General features: G+C 45.8%; 7 protein-coding genes across 9 annotated transcripts; 4 read left to right on the forward strand and 3 right to left on the reverse strand.

The window, feature by feature from the left end:
• Positions 1–2,510: 2,510 nt before the first annotated feature.
• On the forward strand, positions 2,511–3,578 carry BDBG_06478 (transcription initiation factor TFIIA small subunit). Its single transcript, XM_002622993.2, has 3 exons — positions 2,511–2,625; positions 2,688–2,835; positions 2,920–3,578. Exons 1-3 carry the CDS (start codon positions 2,585–2,587, stop codon positions 3,064–3,066), a joined length of 336 nt encoding a protein of 111 aa, XP_002623039.1. The 5' UTR covers positions 2,511–2,584; the 3' UTR covers positions 3,067–3,578.
• A 70-nt stretch (positions 3,579–3,648) lies between these two features.
• BDBG_06479 lies at positions 3,649–10,960 on the forward strand. Of its 2 annotated transcripts, XM_031722626.1 has the most exons (5): positions 3,666–4,073; positions 4,123–4,168; positions 4,223–5,238; positions 5,314–6,878; positions 6,945–10,960. In XM_031722626.1, exons 1-3 carry the CDS (start codon positions 3,920–3,922, stop codon positions 5,217–5,219), a joined length of 1,197 nt encoding a protein of 398 aa, XP_031579453.1. In that variant the 5' UTR covers positions 3,666–3,919; the 3' UTR covers positions 5,220–5,238; positions 5,314–6,878; positions 6,945–10,960. The 2 variants fall into 2 exon arrangements, with proteins under 2 accessions (XP_031579452.1, XP_031579453.1); XM_031722625.1 differs by having other exon boundaries at positions 3,649–4,073; positions 5,314–10,906.
• Positions 7,326–10,700, reverse strand: BDBG_06481 (NAD-dependent aldehyde dehydrogenase). The gene is made up of 3 exons (XM_002622996.2): positions 10,005–10,700; positions 8,982–9,866; positions 7,326–8,869 (listed from the first exon to the last, which is right to left on the reverse strand). Exons 1-3 carry the CDS (start codon positions 10,419–10,421, stop codon positions 8,756–8,758), a joined length of 1,416 nt encoding a protein of 471 aa, XP_002623042.1. The 5' UTR covers positions 10,422–10,700; the 3' UTR covers positions 7,326–8,755.
• On the reverse strand, positions 10,583–11,964 carry BDBG_06482 (uncharacterized protein). The gene is made up of 3 exons (XM_002622997.2): positions 11,606–11,964; positions 10,860–11,546; positions 10,583–10,606 (listed from the first exon to the last, which is right to left on the reverse strand). The coding sequence occupies exons 1-2, from the start codon at positions 11,726–11,728 to the stop codon at positions 11,337–11,339; spliced, it is 333 nt and encodes a 110-aa protein (XP_002623043.1). The 5' UTR covers positions 11,729–11,964; the 3' UTR covers positions 10,583–10,606; positions 10,860–11,336.
• A 1,671-nt stretch (positions 11,965–13,635) lies between these two features.
• Positions 13,636–14,034, forward strand: BDBG_06483 (uncharacterized protein; the record flags this gene model as incomplete). The annotated part of the gene is made up of 1 exon (XM_031722627.1): positions 13,636–14,034. One exon carries the CDS (start codon positions 13,636–13,638, stop codon positions 13,936–13,938), a length of 303 nt encoding a protein of 100 aa, XP_031579454.1. The 3' UTR covers positions 13,939–14,034.
• A 19-nt stretch (positions 14,035–14,053) lies between these two features.
• BDBG_06484 lies at positions 14,054–18,457 on the forward strand. 2 transcript variants are annotated; one of them, XM_002622999.2, is made up of 9 exons: positions 14,054–14,481; positions 14,551–14,781; positions 14,835–15,368; positions 15,461–16,140; positions 16,280–16,495; positions 16,552–17,479; positions 17,545–17,852; positions 17,917–17,998; positions 18,069–18,457. In XM_002622999.2, exons 3-9 carry the CDS (start codon positions 14,896–14,898, stop codon positions 18,133–18,135), a joined length of 2,754 nt encoding a protein of 917 aa, XP_002623045.2. In that variant the 5' UTR covers positions 14,054–14,481; positions 14,551–14,781; positions 14,835–14,895; the 3' UTR covers positions 18,136–18,457. The 2 variants fall into 2 exon arrangements, with proteins under 2 accessions (XP_002623045.2, XP_031579455.1); XM_031722628.1 differs by having other exon boundaries at positions 14,551–14,700; positions 14,787–15,368; positions 18,069–18,404.
• On the reverse strand, positions 18,122–20,243 carry BDBG_06485 (DUF92 domain-containing protein). The gene is made up of 5 exons (XM_002623000.2): positions 20,133–20,243; positions 19,795–20,071; positions 19,505–19,713; positions 19,022–19,427; positions 18,122–18,947 (listed from the first exon to the last, which is right to left on the reverse strand). The coding sequence occupies exons 2-5, from the start codon at positions 19,978–19,980 to the stop codon at positions 18,666–18,668; spliced, it is 1,083 nt and encodes a 360-aa protein (XP_002623046.1). The 5' UTR covers positions 19,981–20,071; positions 20,133–20,243; the 3' UTR covers positions 18,122–18,665.
• Positions 20,244–20,286: the final 43 nt, after the last annotated feature.

Raw genomic sequence — 20,286 nt, forward strand, 5'->3', positions numbered from 1 at the left:
GTCAAGCCAACAAAGATCATGACATGAATAGATTGCGAAACGTGCTTCGCCCCCCAGACAATGATACAGATGCTTAGAATGCATACAATCACTGCACTAAAGACCTAGAATGCATATTAGTCGACATGGTCAGCAAGCATGGTGATGGAGGGCTCTATAGCGCGTCGTGATTTCTTAGGCATAAATGTCCTTGAAACGGTTGGTTTGAAGGCTCACACCAAAAGTGAATGTGTCTCAATCAGGGTTTTGGGCGGTGCAGCTCTCCTTCGAAAAGCTCCTCTTCAGGGTCCTTGGTCGATTTGACAAAAAGATATCTTGGATATCTTAGACGCTGACCACCTCAAAAGGAATCGGATGTAATTAGCATATTATTAAGCTTTGTTGCCAGCGGAAGGTCGACTTAAGTTTGTGAGGCTGAGTCGAAACTAAGACATAACATACTCAACGAGCCGAGCTAATGTTTGCTCATGTTCACTACCCAGCCAAAGGTTCGTATTTTTCGACAAGCTCAGTCTTACATTTTACTGAAGCCTGGATTTATTCAGATGTTTTCGGATCTTGTTTGGATGAGTGCAGATCCCAGATCCTCGTGTCTGCGGTTTGGCCTCGTAACTTTGGCAGATGGGGTATGGTGACGTGAAAACGGAAGCTCGTCCAGAAGTGTCAGCCACAATGGGTAAGAGTTTGTTGCTTCTTAAAGCGTGTGGACTAGAAAGAAATAAAGATGTCATATCCAACGTTGATCCATCCCGTCAAGCATTGGGAAGTGCAAGCATGGAGGAAACGGCAGTATCCCTTGTACAAACCGTGCTCACATGGTTGAAATACCACCACATGAATGTCAACGTGCCCACACTGATTCATCTAAAATTCTGATACTCCAGTCGCCAAACTTTTATTGAAGCTTTTCATTCGGGTAGCAGCGATTGGATGTTGTGGTGTTCTTAGGATAGATTCGGAACTTCTAATTGGCAAACTCTGAACGCAATCTCATTCTCCACCTTCTTGCGGAAGGAATTGCGCTCCTCTGGATTGTCAATGGGAATTATTGAAAGCACCGAGTTATGACGATACCATTCTTTGGAGCTTTGGGAAAGATAGGCTAGAATCATACACTTTGCTTCGCCAAACGGAATGTATCTTGGAAGGTTGAAAAGTATAGAAACGGAAATGTATGGTTCCTTAATTCTAGGTTCTTATGAGCGAACGCTCTGCTTTGAGGATGCCTTTCTGGGTGAAATGATCTGGTATCGAACCTTAGTAAAAAAGTTTCATCGATCCTGGTCGTTGTTCAGATTAATGCTCAGTCTTTTGGAGTGCATTTTGCCTGTGAAACTCATAGACACGGCCCTGTTGATTTCGCACGCTGCGTTGCCAAGTCTGCCTAATTATTATGTGGTTGTCTGAACCTGACTGGATTCGAAAACTCTGCAAAGCTGAGAGCAAGCCTTCTGTCTGCGTATTCGCCAAGAAGTTAGCAAGTTTCTGGCCTTGGATAACGGGCTTGCGACAAGATACTGCTTCTCCAAATACGAAGGTTCCAATTGGGATGGGTCAACGTACTGTATTGAAGGATACAGGATCAACCAAACTCGAGTCCTACTGAATTGTGGAAGTCATTCATTCTTCCACCCCACAAGTCAAAATAACGGACAACGCTCCCGTTGAAGTATGAAAACAGGAAAATAATACGTTAGGACCAACGGTTGTATTTAAGACTCTGGTGTAAAGTCGAGTCATCTTGTAGACAGGGTTTACCACTAGGCGATGTGATACAGGTTGAACGGGAGAGCGGCATTCGCTATGTGCGGGGATGCGATACCATCCGACGAAGATAGTCAAGTAGCCGCCTCGAGCCCCTCATCACTGACGTTCCCATGCTTGAAGGTGACAAAGTCGTTTCCCTGTGACCAACGATACATATTTCTCCAAATGAGTTTTGGGGTTGCGCAATCAAGACATCGTTCCATTCCGTCGACTGATACCTATCTTGTCGGGTCAAAACAATCGAAAAATATTGCTTTGTAGCTGATCGTTTCATGGCCGTAGGTTTCCCACCCTCCAACTCAGAGCAGATACACCACCTTCGCCCATCACCTTCTCCAGTACAGAGGTAACTAGCGCTGCTGTTTTCGCCTTCCTTTTGGGCAGAGTCTCATTGACTGCTATCGGACGGTTAAACGTTTCCGCACAGAGCAGGATTATGCCCACGGGGATGTTGCCAGCTCACGAGACGGTAGTCTTGGTAGACTTGCGAAACTTCCGTCCCCTGGTCCTTGATACTTCGGATCAAAAGCGTTGGCAGTCAACAGGCACAATGGGTTATGTCATGCATAACTTGGCGCCTACGGAAGAGGAAGGTTCGTGCGGTAGATACGGTCTCTGCACTAATGTGACATTTTAAAATTTTGGTATCCGATTTTTGCTGCGAGAAAACATGAAGTTGTATCCTTCGTTAAGGTGAAATAAACCTATCACGTGTGATCAACTGATAGTCACGTGAACGAGCATCTGGATCCATTTGATCTCCCATTCCCATTGAATCATCTGGTGACAATCACAAACACCCAACCAAGCCGCAACAATGAGTGCCCAGGCATATTATGAGCTTTATCGCGGCAGCAGGTACTGCATGCCATAGCTTACTACACAGGATGAATATAGGCTAACACGCCTCGCTTTCTTAGTATTGGCTTGTCCCTCACGGATACGCTTGATGACTTGATCAACGAAGGCCGAATCGAGCCTCAACTTGCGATGAAAATACTGTCAAATTTCGATCGCGTCATAACAGAGGTCCTTGCAGATAAAGTCAAAGCTAGACTCTCTTTTAAGGTAAGGATACCTCTCCCGGTCCGACCACCTGTCTCTCATTCTAGAATTAGCACTTGGGCTAATCTTTTGTTATTTCGTCTGAAGGGCCATCTGGATACCTATCGGTTCTGCGACGAGGTCTGGACATTCCTCATTAAAGATGCCACTTTCAAGCTCGATAATCAGACCACTGTTCATGCGGATAAGGTGAAAATTGTGAGTTGTAATAGCAAGCGCCCGGGTGAGGTATAAGCTTGTGCTGCAGTTGGGTGGCCGTTTTTGAATCTTCGCAACATGGAAAGGCGCACATTGGGGTTGGGATTTCTCCACACGGAAGACCTGATGAATGGCACCAGGCTCCGGTATTTCTGTATTTGAATCTGATTTTACGGGCTTGGGAGTTTCTGTTACTTTGCAATTTAGAACAGCACGACAAGCTGAATAGCTCGTGCCCAATGATACTACGAAATTTTTTGTTTTCTCTGGACTTCTTGCCTCCTTCTGCTCGACCCATCCCTTTTCGTATTAGCATGGAAATGTGATACTCTACATGCACGAAGAGATAGTGGGCCACTGGTATTTTCCCTGCGCTTCTCCCCTGCACTGAAGTTGCCTTAGTAGGCAAAACTAGATAGTATGCATGTCATGTTCTCCCGCTTCTTCGCGCTCTTTCACTCAAAATAGCAAGTAATAATTCAAAAGCTAAGGCACGTAAGTGGTCAGGGTACAAGAATACGAAGCATAAATTCCAGATTGGTGCAACCTGTGATATTAAGGTTTTACGCTAGGTCTATTAGAGATTAGAGTAAACTTATCCCCAACCTCCAGTTCCGAGCCTCATCCATCTACATTTCAAACTCAGCTGCGGGAGCCTCATGAAATGGTACAGAATTACCGTAGACGGGATGGGTGCGGTTTACATTGTTACCATCGAGGTATTTTGCTAGGTACGACGCTTACTTTACAAAATAAAAGCAACTACACATAGATTGATTCAAAGGGGATCCGCCCATGGGTTGATCTTTGTTCTCCTGGGTACCATCACGCTCTAGAATCGTACTGCTCTTGAATTCACTCAGAGAACTCTGGTTGCTTCCTGAGCAGTATGCCTCGGACACTGCCATGGCAGGTCGACGAGAAACCGAGGAAAAGCACTACTCCCACTGCGAGTAGCTCCAAACGGCAATCCAGATCGACGTCTTCAACAGCATCGGGATTGGGTAATGTGCAAACCCCTACAAGAGGCGCGCCTCAGATCGGTATGTAATCGCTTTGCTGGTTTCTTGAATCTTCATACTAATTTAATAGTGCGAACTCCTTCAACCTCTCCGCCATGCGAAGTACCTCCTGTAGAGTTCGTATTGTCTCATCTCACTGGGCCGCTTTCAAGCTAGCTAACAGCATATAGGTTTATGAAAGAAGGCTTAGATAACGATGATCAGTATATTATGGTCGAGGACGAATTTCTAGCGACTGCACAGAGCTTCACTCGTCATTTGCACCATGCCGAATATGTGCGTAAGAAAAACGAGACAAAAATCAAGAACGCCAAAGCAATAAAAGCTTTAGTTCGACCTACGGGTGTGAAAAGTACTTTGAGTGCCGAATCTCGCAAGAACATGCAGTCCGAAGAAAACTCTTCCAGGCACAAGGCTGCTCTGAGTGAACTCAAAAGAATTGCTGGTCGGCCCCCTGTCGACTCTGAGGTAGAGGATGAGGGCATCGAAAGTGAAGAGGATAAAGATGATGATCCTTGGGTAGGAACCTCGTTGCAGAATTTGATGACATATCAGATGAAGCACAAGTCCTTGGTCGGCTTGCACAGGATCAGATCTACAACTCGGGCTGCATTGGGTTTCTCGAAGGCGCCAGTTGGCTTAGCTGGAGGAAGTCGTAAAAGGGGCCAGGATGGGCACCCCCAACCGACACCGGGAGCAGAGATTCGCCCACATGTCATTGATGATGAAAGTACTACCGGCGACGACGATGATCTTGATGCCCAGCCTCGGCGTTCGAAATCAGTTCAGATACCAACACCGAACCCAAGGCCTGCGACCAGTAGGAGTAACACCTACGCGACAGGTTCACTGTCTACAAAGACGAGAACACAATCTGTATCACGATCTGACCCACAAGAAGGGATAAACGTATCACATGAGCCTGGCGACTCGACGAGCCACCGACGAGCCGCTTTTGTTCCGCCAAAGCGGACAAGTAAAATAATGAGTTTATTCGATGACTCGGAAGATGAAAAATCAACGAAAATAACGAAAAATGAAGGCAACAATAACAAATCCCAAGTTCGCAAACTATCACTATCGGAAACCTCGCCATATAAACGCCATGAAAAAGATGGAAAATCCAAAAAATCCCGCCTCAATGAAGTCCCGACATTCTTATTCTGAGGCGCGCAAGAAAGAAAAGGTATATTCCTCTGCTCAAAATGAAAATATTTCATAAACGTCGTATCCAGGACCTGTTCGTAACTTATTTTCATAGTTCGTCCTCGAAAAGTCATGATACATGGAAATATGTATCAAATGTCGTTGGTCCAACCATGGACCCAAATCTTCACCTGGATAAAAAATCCTATATTCGTAGGTTCTCGTCAACGGCAACAATAGTTTATATGCTCTGCCGCAGCAGTCTCAACCGGACCACATCCGTATTTTCGGTTAGCTTTTCCTTCAACATCTTGGCTTCGTGGTAAAGCTTTTCTCGCTTCGAAACACGATAAAGGGCGCTGGAGTCACTGGGAGTTTCGTCCGACAAAGCGTCTCTGTTCAGAATACTTAGCAACAATTTTAAGGATCGGGTGCCATGGGCTTATTTGCAAATAGCCAACTCAGCGGGACGACATACTCCTTATCATAATGGGGCATCGTGAATTCTACCCGCCGAAAATCTGTTGGAGGACCCTGAGACGGAGACAACGAATATAAGCATGAAACTAAACTGACCACTGCGCGCTGTGAATACTCACAATCACCAACCGCTTTGAGGTACTTTGCCGTCGTCGATGGATGGACTTGATCCATGGTACTAGACCCCCAAAACAGTCCATAACTATCCTTCTAGCCTCTTTGACAAAATGGCACAGAAGCTAGGAGATTGGAGGGCAAAAGCCTAACTCTACAACGGTGCTTTTTAGTGTTTTCGATAGGAGGCGACTTTGATAATATAAGAGCGGGAAGTTGGAAGGTGTGCGCGTGTGCTATAGCGCGTTGTCGAGTTACTCAAACTCGCCCAGTAAAATCACGGAACGAAGTAACAATTCACGACCAAGGAAGAAGGGCGCAGGGACAGAAATCGGACTATGTGGTTCGGAGTTGCACAATTCAACAGAACTTTAATGGCACAAAGAAAATAAATAAAATGTCGACAAATTCAAAGTCGGTGTTTTCGAATTAAATCTAAAGGAGGCGGCAAGAAAGACAGAGCTGAGTGATTTAATCTCGGCAAGGCCTTGTAGTGTATCATCCAACAAATGTTAAACTACAATCAATGCAAGCCTAAACTGCACGCAAAAACTGAAAAACTGAAAACCAAAAGAGATTCAAAGGAAACGAAGAAGGTCCGAAGAGCGGAATTTGCATGAGAAAAATAAAAATAAAAATGGGGATGCTGAAACACAGACAAGGCGCGGCACGAAGCGCTACCCCCTCTCCAGGATGAATTAACTAATAATGATTATTATGCTCACTCGTTTGCCCGCGCCGCAACTCCACCCCTGTATGACCAAGCCCAGCCCATATGCTGACTGGGAACAGGCCAAATAAATTGTATACGATTTGGTCAAGTGAAGGGTCCAATCTGATTCTTCCCAAAGCGCCAGCGCGAGCGGGGTTTTACTCGTCGCAGTGCAGCCGTAACATACTACTGTGCAAGAGGAACGGCGAGGGAGGTTTGTGTGTTCTATGATTGTCTTCGCGGCGGGGTTCTGGTTGGCTGACTGCGTCCCGCATGAACTCGCCCGTCCCCCAACAACTGGGGCTGTTCAACCAACCAGCTCTGTTAGCTTTTTTTAGATCGTTTGACATCGAACATGGATGGTCAGAAGTCAGGTACAGGCTCCCGGGCGAGTGTGCTAGCAGTGGCAATGGCATGGCTGACACAAGGGATGCATGCAGCATTGATAAGAGACGCAAGCCTACCAAGGCTGTGCTTCCGGACGGACATCAGGGAAGGAAGAGCGAGCCTTTGTTCACTCGCCGTGTTCATCAGGCTTTCCGCTTTCCTTTTCAGTGCAACCGTGGAATTGACGCATCCGAATTTCTGTGATCCTATGTACTCTAACTACTACACGGAGACATATAACTTAATGATTGGCGTGTTCCTGCACATAACACTGCGCTGCGTAATCGGACACACAAAATGCCAAGGGAACTAAACCTGCGTCGAACACAGATTAGAAGCTGACAGCCATATTGGGCGTGTTGACTTTCGAAGTTGAGCATCACTCACCTCAACCAAGAGGCCCTCGCGTTTTTAACGGAATCGGTCCCTGGTACTTAGCCGCTGTTTAGTGGACTGTCAGCAAATAGGGCACTAACTAAGCGGCGGGGACCGAGATTGTAGCGCTGTTATCAAGGGGAAATGTCAGATTCTGGCGCAGATATGTTATACAGAGTACGGATTACAGAGTACCTGGTTCTCAGATTATATATCGAGTGGTTTCCGTCTCAAGCATACCCCAGTTGGCCAAGATTCCAGGCCACCCAGGTCTACTAAACGCAAGCAACTCCAGACAACTGTTGTCATGGGGGTATTCTCACCGCACCGGGAATACTTGCACCAAGCACTCGCGTCATTCTCCTAACATAACAACTCTAGTTTTGTTGTCTGGTTATGTCTGCCATTCGTCTTTCTCCCTCCCCTCGGCATGCGTTCTCGTTATTCTCAAATTTATCGTCAGACAGACCTTCTAGGTTGGCTGGTGGTTTGATAATCTTGCCATAAGCTAATATGCTGCTTAACTGAATTCGACCCTTCGAGAGCTCGCCAAAGCCCTTCGCCTATCCTGCCAAAAGCTTTAGTCCTGAATTTCAATTGAAGTAAAGCGATGCAGGAGGTACCCTATCAACGTGGCCATGAAAAATGCCCGTGCCCTGTGGGATGTCATTGCCAAAAAATAGACTGCTGCGACCCAGACTATTAAACTGAGGCCGGCAGGCTCGGCCAGTTGAGTGACTAGATACCTTTCGAGCTTCGAAACATGATGTGGTTACCAGCTTACAGGCCATAAATGTTAGCTCTAGGAAGTTGATAGATGTGGCATTGCCCCCTTCCGTTATTTGACTCAGAATGATATCTCAACACAAAATCACTGATGTTGGCGAAATGATATAGGAACTTGCGGATATAATCTATATCAACTTCTAGAATTTAGGACAATAGATCAACCTTCATTCCTCTTTCACGGAACAGTTGAGATATCGAGACTAAAGTGAAGGAGCCAGATAACCGACTTTATTAAAGAATAGTACGAGTCATATGGAGGAGAATGTTCATCTACGATTTTAAACCTACCATCTTTCAAAACCAGTTAACATGCCTCCGAATAAGAGCTGTTTGCACACCAAGTTTTCACGCACAGAGCGAGTGGATTTTTGGAGATGGATTCACCCCACGTTTGCCACGAAACCGATCATTAACACTGCGAACGGGTTTTTATGCAACTCGTAGAGTGGTGCATTCATGCATGCATGCACAATGCACAGGTGCTCCGTAACTGAAAGGGGGTATTCTTTGGAAAGCCTGCTTGGCGCTAAAAGCATACATACACATGTAATGTACATGTACATGTACATTCCAAAAATAGCTTCCTATCACCAGTGTTCCTATGCCGCATATTACATTCACCATAGTTGGTTAATTCCATTAGAAATGTTTTGGGTTAGTGAAACATGAATCTATTGCTAGGATGATAAAAGGGAAGCAGTTATTTTGGGTAGTCCTTGAGATGGAAACTCTTCAACTTGACAAATTGATCAAAGCCGAACCTGCTCAATGTCACACCGCGCCCAGAGTTTTTCCATCCCGTCCATGCAAGGTCCTATAAAGTTATGTCAGAGGATCATACTTGAAGTTGATGAGGCTTGGGGTGGAATTATTTGGAGAGGAGGAAAGGGGATGAATTTTCCTCTCTGCAATTGCAATCCACTTACAGGACTCGGGTAATCTGCTCTGTTGACGAAGACAGTTCCTGCTTCGATCTGCTGGATCAATTCTTCGGCTTTAGCAACGTCTTTTGTCCAAACACTCGCCGTCAGGCCCAGATCGCTTTGATTCATTAACCGGATCGCCTCAGCGTCATCCCTGACTTTTGTGACAGGTATAACTGGCCCAAAAGTTTCTTCCGCCATCACTTGCATGTTGTGGTTCACACCGGTTAACAGGGTGGGCTTGACAAAGTTTCCAGCCTTGGGAAGGTTGTCAAACGTCGAGTTCGAAGGCGTTTCATCCACTGCCCCCTTTTTGAGGGCATCGTCAATCTGGGCTAAAATGGCCTCCTTCGCTCGTTTCGAGATTACCGGACCGATCTGTGTCTTCTCGTCAAACGGATCGCCCACACGGTATTTGCTTAGGACTTTCTTGGCCTCTTGGACGAACGCATCGTGGATGGTCTCGTGAACGTATACTCTTTCGATTGCACAGCAGCTCTGGCCACTGTTGAAAATCGCACCATCAACAATCTCTTCCGCTGCCCATGCGAGATCAACATCACTGCGGACATATGCTGGGTCGTTTCCACCAAGCTCCAAGCCAACGTTCACAATCCTGTCTACAGCCGCCTTCTGGACAGCTAGACCCCCGGCGACAGACCCCGTGAAGCAGACGTGGTTGATGAGAGGTGACCGAACAATTGATTCAATGTCGGTAGGAGAACCGCAGTGGAAATATTGTAGAACATCTTGTGGTAAACCAGCTTCATTGAAAATGGAAGCGATTTGTTCCACCACTGTTGGCGTTTGTGGTGAGGGTTTCAAAATAACGGCGTTTCCGGCAAGGAGGGCGGGAACCAGGCTGTTGACGAGGACCAGGTACGGGTACTATAAATAGGATAGTTAGCAAGAGCAAAAGGCGACGGAGGCGATAGAGCATTGATATACTCGATCAACAAATGTAGCCGATGGAATATAAGAAAAGGATTGGGGCTTAACAATGCGGGGTGGTGAATTGTCACATACGTTCCATGGAAAGATGATTAGCACAACCCCAACCGGCTCTTTCTTAATATATCTTTTAAACCCAGCCTCAGCCTCCGTATCTATGGTCCCTTCGTCTCCTAACACAGTGGAAGAAATACGATTCAAGTACTCGCCTCGTTTTATCGCTGTTGCAATCTCGCCGCCTGTGTATGCGATCGGGCGTCCCATTTGCTCCGTCACCTCGCGAGCTAGGATATCCTTCTTCTTGGAAAGAAGTCCAAGAGCGCGGGCAACGATTTCCTGGCGCTGACCTAGGGTAGTTGACCGTGAAAAGGAACGGAAGGCATCCTGCCCCTTTTGGGGCAATGAGGTAAGCTCTTGTTGAGATACCCCTGGGCGGGTGAGGATAGGATCGTTGGTGATCGGGGAAATCGTCGTCAAAGTTTCTACAGACATTTTCACTATGGCTAGCGAGCTAGATATTATTTTGATATGACCCTACCAAATGTATAATGAACTTGGAGGTTTTGGGAGCGGCTTCAGTCTTGTTGATACATGGGCGGGGTTCGTGGCTCGCCGATTATTGATAGTTCGCGGAGCCGGAATGTGGACCAAGATCGCGGGGACGATATAAACTTAGCCTAACCAAAGCAAACCGCGCAAGATTTGTCAGAGGAATCCCTTTCGGCAGATCGGAATAGTTTCCGTATTGATTTATCATGATTTATTCTGTGACACTATCCTGATGTACTCTGTATATGAAGCTGCTTTCGACATTCGGAAGCGAGAGTATCCATCATGTGACATCATGGTTGCTACCTAGGTATCTTTATGTATGTAGTTACAGTACATGTACAAGTCTGTTATAACCTGAGTGATATACAGGACACTCACTCTGTAACCACTAACTCGAATTAGGAAGGCAACTGAACCCATCTGGGAGAGAAGAACTAAGGCAGGTGAGGACTGGAGTAATTTCCTGTCTCCATTCTGGCTTATCATCAACTGACGCTCAGAGTCGACAAACCCTTAAATGCCAATAGTCGCCAGAAAACGCTCAGCACTAAATACAAAGATAATAATATCCAAAGCTTCTGTACCGTTGACTTGGTTATGGGGAAACAAGCTAAGCCAACTACTAAGATAGCAACAGAAACAAACAGCTCAAAATCCTACCATGGGAGCGTGCGGCTAAAAAAATCCCTGCAACTTTGATTTAAATTGAACTGACTCCGAGCGTTCTGCAGTGCCAATTTAATCCCACAATATGATACCACCATTACAGATTAATTCTAGTATGGATTCTCTGAGCCTGCTAGAAAATCATCATTTACCTCTCTAGGTTCTGAAGGAAGAAAAACATCAGAAACATCACAGCCCTCTCAAGGGAAGAGTTTGAGCAGGATCCGGGTAGCAAAGAAGCCACTTGGCAACATTCTGTGCTGTGGCCTTGTTGTAAGTGGACATGCTGAGATCCCAAAATCCATGCAGTGTATAGGTCAAGGTGAGATGGTCATCCGCGGGATTGCAAGACGCCTTAAAAACACGAACTCTGCCAGACTTTGTAGTCACAATTGTGGTCTGAGTGAATGTCAGTGTCTGATTAACAGAAAAAAAACAGCAAAAGACTCAAAACATACCTTGAAGGGGCCATCTTTGTATATCAACTTCCGGTTCACATATTTCTCTTTAATGAAATCATAATCCATAGTGTTCATCTGATTGTAGAAGATGGCCGCAATCGCCGGATTTTCACTTCGCATAATATAGGTCGACTTGCCATCGCCATCAGAGGATATGGTGACAGATCCAGCAGTAGATAAGTTCAGTGGTTGGGAGAATTTCGAAATAGTGTATACCACTTGATATAGCGACAGGGACCCATCCAGGAATCCATAACCAAGCCTCTCTCAAACACATCAAACAAAGGGCTCCCAACCCTTTAAGTGTTAGTTACTAGCCTATAGAAATAGGATAACTTTGAAGAACTTGCGGCCGCTCTCCAGGACAGAGGACAGAATTGTTTGACAGCTCTTGAAGAGTTGAGTGCATCCAACTCCCCCAGCAGTCACCAGCTGGTACGAGGTGAGACAAACCATGGCCGGCAGGGCAGGCTCATCAAACAATGGATAGCTCTGAATAGCTTTCTCAAGAGCCTGAGAGATTGGGACGAAAACCATCTCTGCCGTAGAATCATTGCAGACCACTTTGAGGTCAGGACGCTTGACAATTTGTAGAAAGTTTCCTCTGCGAAAGGTGTCTGTTTAGAGGTGGGAAGGATGGGGAAAACAACAACAAAGACGGTGTAACCTGGAAGATGTGGAAGGTGGAAAGCTTGCTCGTTATTAAAGATATAATTCGCGTTAAATACTACGCACATGGTTCGGCATCTCCCTTCAGATTCCACTGCTCACTGGAAATCCAGCTTGTTGTATTCAATGGGACTCAGCAGCTATAGTCTTGACATTTACCTGACAGAGGTATCAAAGTTGGGTGGATCAACACCACTTGGGAGCAGACAATGCAGGCTCACCTCATCATCAGCAAGTTGAATGGCTCAGTTCCAGAAAAACCAGGGCATTATCGAAGAAGATGACATGGTTCTTTATAACTTTGTTCTCCATGGATTCCCGAGATTGAAGCATTATACAGACATCAGGGCATCGCAGATAGACATGGTAATCATCTTATCACCTAGGGTTTTATGATGACATAACATAAGAGCTGTTTGAACGCCTCTTTGAGCTCTGTCAAAGGGCACCGCCCAATGCGGAAAAAAGTAGAAAGACAAAACAAAATTCCTTTCCCGAATAGAACATTCAACAAACACTGACATATTAATTTGGCATTGTCTTGATTTTTCACAAATGCTCGGAGAGCTTCCCTTATCTTCCTCCTACTGGAAAATCAAGTCCACTGTAGCGTAAGATTAAGCGCGTTTTAAGGGCGACAATATACTGCTCATGGACTAAGCGATTGTCATTGAATTCTATCTGGACGTGCATGTACAAAAAGCATAGGTAGTCAAGTGACCATAATCACGGATCAATGTAGTGTAAATGGTAACATCCATTGCTTTCAAAAAGGCAACATGCCTATCCAATGTATATCGAGGAGAATAGGAGAAGCCATGAGGTATTTGTACTATGTAAGGTGAAAGGGTGAGAAGAGAAGGATTTAAGGGCTCCAAGAATTGAAACCTGCGGCAGTTTGAAGATGAAGTCCACAGAATCTTTTGTCTTCAGCCCATCGCGAACAAGTTAAACTCATGGCTGACAAAGTCAAATGAGAACAGTAGCAGTACGATGACTTCTTTGCCGTTATAACTGGAGGGTGTTGATAGGCAAAGACAGCACTTGCTTAGCTACATGGTCCTTTAATATCGCCGATTGAGTAGGATACAGGCCAAACTCGAGCGAGGAATTTAAAGACGTTCATCGAATGATAGATGTTGCGTATTTGAGCTTGGCCCGCGTCTCCCTCCGGCGTTCGCCTATATGTGGCTTTAAGATCAACGCTGGAGAGCTCACAAGGAACCAAGCTATCACCAAAAATTATTTCTGGCCGACCTTTCAAGGTTTTCATTCCAGAGCCTTTTTACCGTTTTCTGGGATGCAAAGCAATATATTTTTCTGATCAAGGGGAAATCGGTTCCAACATACGTGACCGAATGGTGAAGTGTCTCCACGGGGCAAGTGAATCACCCAAGCTGAGGGTTGTTTGTAATGCCCAGTATGCCGGGGGATGGCCTGTCCGGGAGAGGATCTTCATTGACAAAGACAACTTGCTTGGTTGCCCGCTGCGCTCGCGAAAACAGACGCAATATCAGTATAACAGCTCTATCTCCCAGATCCACCAGTTGTCATTTCATATCGAAATTGTTGCCGTGACTCCGACTCCGCATCCGAATCCTACCACTGATCTGATGGTGCGGAAGTTGGCGGAACAGCTAAAATCGGAACAGCGGAGATAATGGCGAGGGGTATGACTCAGAAAGAGCAGTGTGCGAGCATTTGTTGTAATCAACAGCTCGAACACGAGGACGGGGATGCTCTTATGGAGATATGATATGAAGGATGGTTGGTTTGAAGCCACAGATGTTTGCAAGCAGCGCAAATTGGCCCAAACAGGCTAAACGAGCCAAACAGAGCAAACGATGCAAACAACTCCTACATTAGCGTCAACTCTATCAACCTTATACTTTCCAGGTTCCAACGTCATCATCCAATGGGTCTTACTCCCGCATGCTTCCCGCATCCTTGGACCTGGCAGCGGGATATCAAAAAGCACGGGAAAAGCGGAGAAACCACAATGGACTTGACCACAATGCAACATTTCGCTAGGAACCGGATGAGGATGCTTACGTTCTCCCAATTGCCCCGTTTAATTAACCCTAGCCTTCTGCCAATTTGCTGTTCGTTTCCAGGCGAGCGATGGTCAGGTTCTAGCAACTCACTCTACGTCATCGGTGTGGTGAAAGTTTGGAGACTAAGGCAGCGTATCCGCGATTGAGCAGGTCAGAGCATCACTATGCTTCTTGGGAAACATGGATAGCTAGCAGGCTGATATAAACCTACCTCGAAAGCTTTTTGCTCTACGAAACTCTAACCACCAGAGCTAAATTATTCCTCATCCCTCTCCATCGCGGACGATATCTGAGCATCGGCAAGCTGCTACTCGACCCCGTAAAGTGACCATTAAGGACGACGGACCGTTCTATTCAGCCGATATTCAGGTACTAATTTCATTTCTAGACCCAAGCCCCCTCAGACCCTCAGACTGATTCCAATCGTCCACACCCCGGCTGACGGCACATGTAAGAGGAAATCTCCGCCTTGACAAAAGCGTTTAAACTCACATTGGATTTAGCTCCCTGGGGAAGCAGTGCGGAATTTTGAGCCTGGTTTAAAGTCCGTATATATATATATATATGTGGGTGTGTGTGACCCGCCTACCAAGGTTCATCCATTCCACTAGCTTCTGTCATACATTTCATCATCTTTCTCCGTCCCTGATCGCAGAACAACAGGATTTTTTTATCATCTTCACATTTTCCCTATTTCATTTGCAGTTAACTATTCTACAGCATATATTTTTCCAATCTTCAGCGAAAATGGCGCCTTCCAAATTGAGCAACGTACCTATCATGGACATCCATGTAAATGACCTCAAGGACTCACTGGTCAACGATATCTACGCAGGGCTCAAGCCCTCGCATGGAGGCGCAAAGTCCTTACCAACCCTCCTCCTCTACAGTACCGAAGGCCTTCGTCAGTTTGAAGATATCACTTATGTGGATGAGTATTATTTGACCAACGCCGAGATCGAGGCCCTGACCACACATGCAGCCAAGATTGTCAACCAACTCCCGGAAAATGCACAGCTGTTGGAACTGGGTAGCGGGTATGCTCCTTCCCACCCACCTTTCCAAGCGAGGACATGAACGGGCCCAAAACTCGCCTCTCCCCGTGACATCTACTTAACTATACTTCTAGGAATCTTCGGAAGATCAAGATATTGTTGGATGAGTTTGAACGAAAGCAAAAAGCAGTTGAATATTTCGCTCTGGATCTATCCCGAGAGGAGCTTCACCGGACCTTCGCTGAAATCCCTCAGGGAGGTTATAAATATGTTCGATGCCGCGGGCTCCACGGCACCTACGATGATGCTCTCATCTGGTTGACTAGGCCGGAGAATAGACGAAATCCGACTTGTATTTTGTCCATGGGATCTTCCATTGGCAATTTCACTCGTCCAGAAGCGGCGCAGTTTTTGAACCGATTTTCCAAGATGCTCGGGCCATCCGACTCCATGCTGATTGGAATAGATTCCTGTCAGGATCCTGAAAGGGTCTATAAGGCTTACAACGACAGTCAGGGCGTTACCAGGGACTTTTATATGACAGGGCTTTCCCACGCTAATTCTATTCTCGGGTTTGAAGCCTTCAAAAAGGAAGATTGGGGCGTGGCTGGTCACTACGATGTGGTGTCTGGGGCCCATATGGCATATTATGTCCCTAACAAGGATGTTACCTTCGATGGAGTGGTCCTTGAAAAGGGTGAAAAGATATTTTTCGAGCAGGCCTTCAAATATGGGCCAAAGGACTGCAAAGACCTATTTCAACATGCGGGACTAACACCAATAGCACAGTTTGGAAATAACACCGGTGAATATTGTACGTTTCTGCCTTTCACTTTCATTGTATTGGCTGCTTCCAAACCCTTGAAACACATGCATTTCCGGCTCTAGGGCATTCTAGTGAGCGCGTTTTGTTTGCTGAAACCCATTTAGCCTGCGGTTAACTTTTTTAATAGATGTTCATCTTCTGTCGTCTTGCGCCCTGGAAATGCCAACTCGAGCAGCGCAGTACGCAGAGAATGTAATACCCAATGTCGCAGATTTCGAGAACCTCTGGAAGACCTGGGATATGGTTACTTTATCCATGATTCCGCAGGATGACCTATTATCAAAGCCGATTAGGTTAAGAAACGCGTTGATTTTTTACCTTGGGCATATTCCAGCTTTTCTTGGTAAATTTGTAGACCTTCCAAGTCATTTCAGAGATGTATTACTGAGACCAAAATAGACATTCACCTGACACGAGCCACGGATGGCACTCCGACGGAACCCAAGCACTTCCAATCGATGTTTGAGCGGGGTATTGATCCAGATGTTGATAATCCCGAACTTTGCCATGATCATTCCGACATCCCAAGCGAATGGCCATCCCTTGGAGAGATTTTGGCTTACAGAGATGCAGTTCGCAGCCGAACACTCGCTCTATTAGAGAAGAGAACGAAGGACCGCCGTTTGGCCGAGGCGTTATGGATTGGCTTCGAGCATGAAGCGATGCATCTTGAAACATTCCTATACATGCTTTTGCAGAGTGACAAGGCTCTACCACCCCCTGGAGTTCTCCGACCGAATTTTGAGTCTCTTGCTCGCCAATCCGCGTTAGAATCAAGGGAGAACTCATGGTTTACAATTCCTGAGCAGCAGATATCTATTGGCTTAGATGATCCGAACGAGCATGTTATCCCAGAGCACTCCTTCAGCTGGGATAATGAAAAGCCCAAGAGAAACGTGAACGTTTCAGCCTTTGCTGCGCAAGCCAGGCCTATTACAAATGGAGAATATGCAACATACTTGGAAGAGCATCACATCACAACCATACCAGCGACATGGATTGACCTAACCCCAAAGACTGGTGATGTTAAACGGAATGGCTATGACAGTTGCAATGGCTATTCCACCAATGGGGTAAGACAATCAAGCACCAGCGCGACCAAGAAGTTTCTGGAGAAATTTGCTGTTCGCACTGTCTTCGGACCTGTACCATTGAAGTGGGCGCTTAATTGGCCGTTGATGGCTTCTTATAATGAGCTTCAAGGGTACGCGGAATCTGTCAACTGCAGGATTCCCACCTTTGAAGAAGTTCGAAGCATTTACCAGTACTCCGCGTTTCTTAAATCTAAGCAAAGAAATGGAGCAACTTCTTTGACAAACGGGCATAGGTAAGTAGCTAATATGTACCATATTGATGTGGATAGAATACATAGCTGACTTTGGTTTAAAATAGCAACGTGCCTAACGGGACCGTGAAAACCTTTGACAGATCAGTTGAACCCGCTAAAGATACTCACGGAAACCCTCGCTCACCGGATCACCAGCCTGTTCAATGCCCTTCAGCAGACCCCATGCCAGTGTATATCGACCTCGACGAAAATTGTAACGTTGGGCTCAAACACTGGCACCCTACCCCAGTCACCCAAAACGGAGACAGACTTTCCGGGCAGGGTGAACTGGGGGGCGTCTGGGAATGGACAAGCACTCCTCTACATGCGCATGAAGGGTTCAAAGCTATGGACCTTTACCCAGGCTATTCAGGTAATTAGACTTCCTTCTAGGCTACTCAATGCTTTATTTTGCTGCAGTCGCTGACACTCAACAGCCGACTTTTTCGATGGAAAACATAACATTGTTTTGGGGGGTTCCTGGGCCACCCATCCTCGGATCGCGGGTCGAACAACATTGTAAGGCGTTTCTATTCATTATCTCGCCATGCAAATCTTCGGAATTTCGCTGACATGTTGTGTTGCACAGTATTAACTGGTATCAACGCAAGTACATCTATGTATGGGCAGGTGCACGCCTAGTTCGAGACATCTAAAATTATTCAATTTTTGAGCTCCACAAATTTGTCAAGATGCAAGAGCAGCATGCTATTTGTCTGTCATTATCAATATATGTTTTTCTTTTTTCCTTCCGCTGGCAGAGTCATAATCTACTACATTGCCTGGACAATACAACATTAATGTATATAATAAATTTAGGGTGAATATTGTTAAATGTACAATTGTTCTTGCTTAGTCTCTTCTTTTAAAAAGAACTACGAACGCTACACAACAATGTTACTATTTTTAATCACATAACATTCAGCAAAAGATGGAAAATTCTATCCTTTGGTTCAGAACAGGTATCTTGTATTGTAGGAAATGAGAATGTGAAAGGAGTAAATAGGAAATGACAAATGGTAAATGGTAATAACTAAAAGATATGAACGACACCACGTAACGCTAAAGTAAGGCCACGCGCAGCGAAGGCCGACTAAACCATCGTCATTACATAGAACCGCGACATGAAATGTATATTTTGAACTGAGTTGTGTCCGCAAAATAAAAACGTGAATCCAGCGGCCATTTACATGACATACGATGCAACAAGCATGGCTGAACCGCTCATTATTCCCGCCATCAAAACGTTGATTTGATTATTGTCCAACAAATCATACCCACTCTCGATCTGGCGGCTTTCATGCTCCAAATCAGGAGGACCTCCCAAACTGTAAGAGCGCCGCTTCCTCAGAGTCGGCTCAGAAGTCAGGATATTTGCAATATCCTCCGCAACACGGATCCTGCTTCCCTCTCTGTTAGATGGTTCTTCCAGGCCGGTGATTATTGATTCACCGGGGTGTACAAGTACCTAGAGATGAGGTTTAGTTAAGTATGTATGGCAGGGCGAAAAGTTTTGAAGGGAAGGGTTTGCAAAGAACTTACTTTCCGCCCGCCAGCTCCTTCTACAATCTTGCCAGTACGTTTATCAACAACGCTAGCTTGGAGGAGGCCACCTAGAATGCTATCCACCACGCTTCCTAGCGTGCCCCATATCGTGACGGCGATAATCCAGAAGGTTTTCTCTCGCCAGCCCCATGCTTTTCCGCCGTCGAAACCGGACTTTGCTATGCCATCCGCGGGATCGATGGGACAGAATGGAAGTATCAACGATGTCCCTGCAATGATGAAAGCTCCAAGGGCACCTGCCAGGAGTCCTGTCAACGTGACACCGCCATTGGTGCCTGGCGGGACTTTACGGAAAGTTATTGATGTTATCAACCTGGGTTTGCTTTTCGAGAGTATCCCGAGTTCGCTTGAAAATGTATCTGCAGCTACAACGGCGTAGTGGCTATATTATTTTGTATTTAGTAAATATAAACAATGCAAGTTTGCAAAATATTGTTAATTTGACGGGCTAGGCTTAACGCGACTATCCCAACCATGAGTAGATCTCCCCCGTACGGAAAACAGTCAGACTCTGGCTGGTTCTCCGTCCGCAAGCGACGCAGATCCAAAAGAATTAAAAAGGACGCGACTGCAGAATTTGCCAGCACCTGGACATGAGTTCTAGGTCCCTCACCTCCCACTGAACCAGTTGAAGAAACGGTCAATCGAGACTTAACATCATGTTTTATCTGGATATGGCCCCCTAGTTAGCAAAAGTAATCCCCGCCTAATGAGCTAAGAAAACCAGTACGTGAAATGAGCAACGTCACCTTCGTAACGTAGGTTCCACTCAAAAAGAAAACAACGAGGAAAGCAAACGGCGCGGAGCTTGGATGTAAAGCGTGCACCACAGCCGTGAGCGCAGCAGCAACTATACCAATAGCTGTTAAAGACTTCCGGGACCAGGCCCGATACACCAGAGCCAGGGTCGCGGGTACCGCAACAATTGGCTTCATGATTGGGAAATGCAATGCTTTTAAAACTATTTATGCGAAAGATAAGCTCATAGCCAAGTGTTTATGTTCGTAGATAGAAGTAATCGAATCTCTAGCATGGTCTCTCAGCAAGGTGTTTTGTATTGAATTACCAGAATAAGATTCACACTTACCTTGAGGTTCCAAAGAAGAATTCTTCAAACAAGTATCTCAATAGTTCCACTGCGTCAGGACTCATTAAGACATTGCCAACAATGCATTGTTTCATTCCCCTTAAAAAGTTACGCTTCTTCCACAAGAGGTGAGCCCGGGCTGGATATATATTAG

The sequence above is a fragment of the Blastomyces gilchristii genome (assembly GCF_000003855.2).
Source record: "Blastomyces gilchristii SLH14081 genomic scaffold supercont1.14, whole genome shotgun sequence".
NCBI classification, from domain to species: domain Eukaryota; kingdom Fungi; phylum Ascomycota; class Eurotiomycetes; order Onygenales; family Ajellomycetaceae; genus Blastomyces; species Blastomyces gilchristii.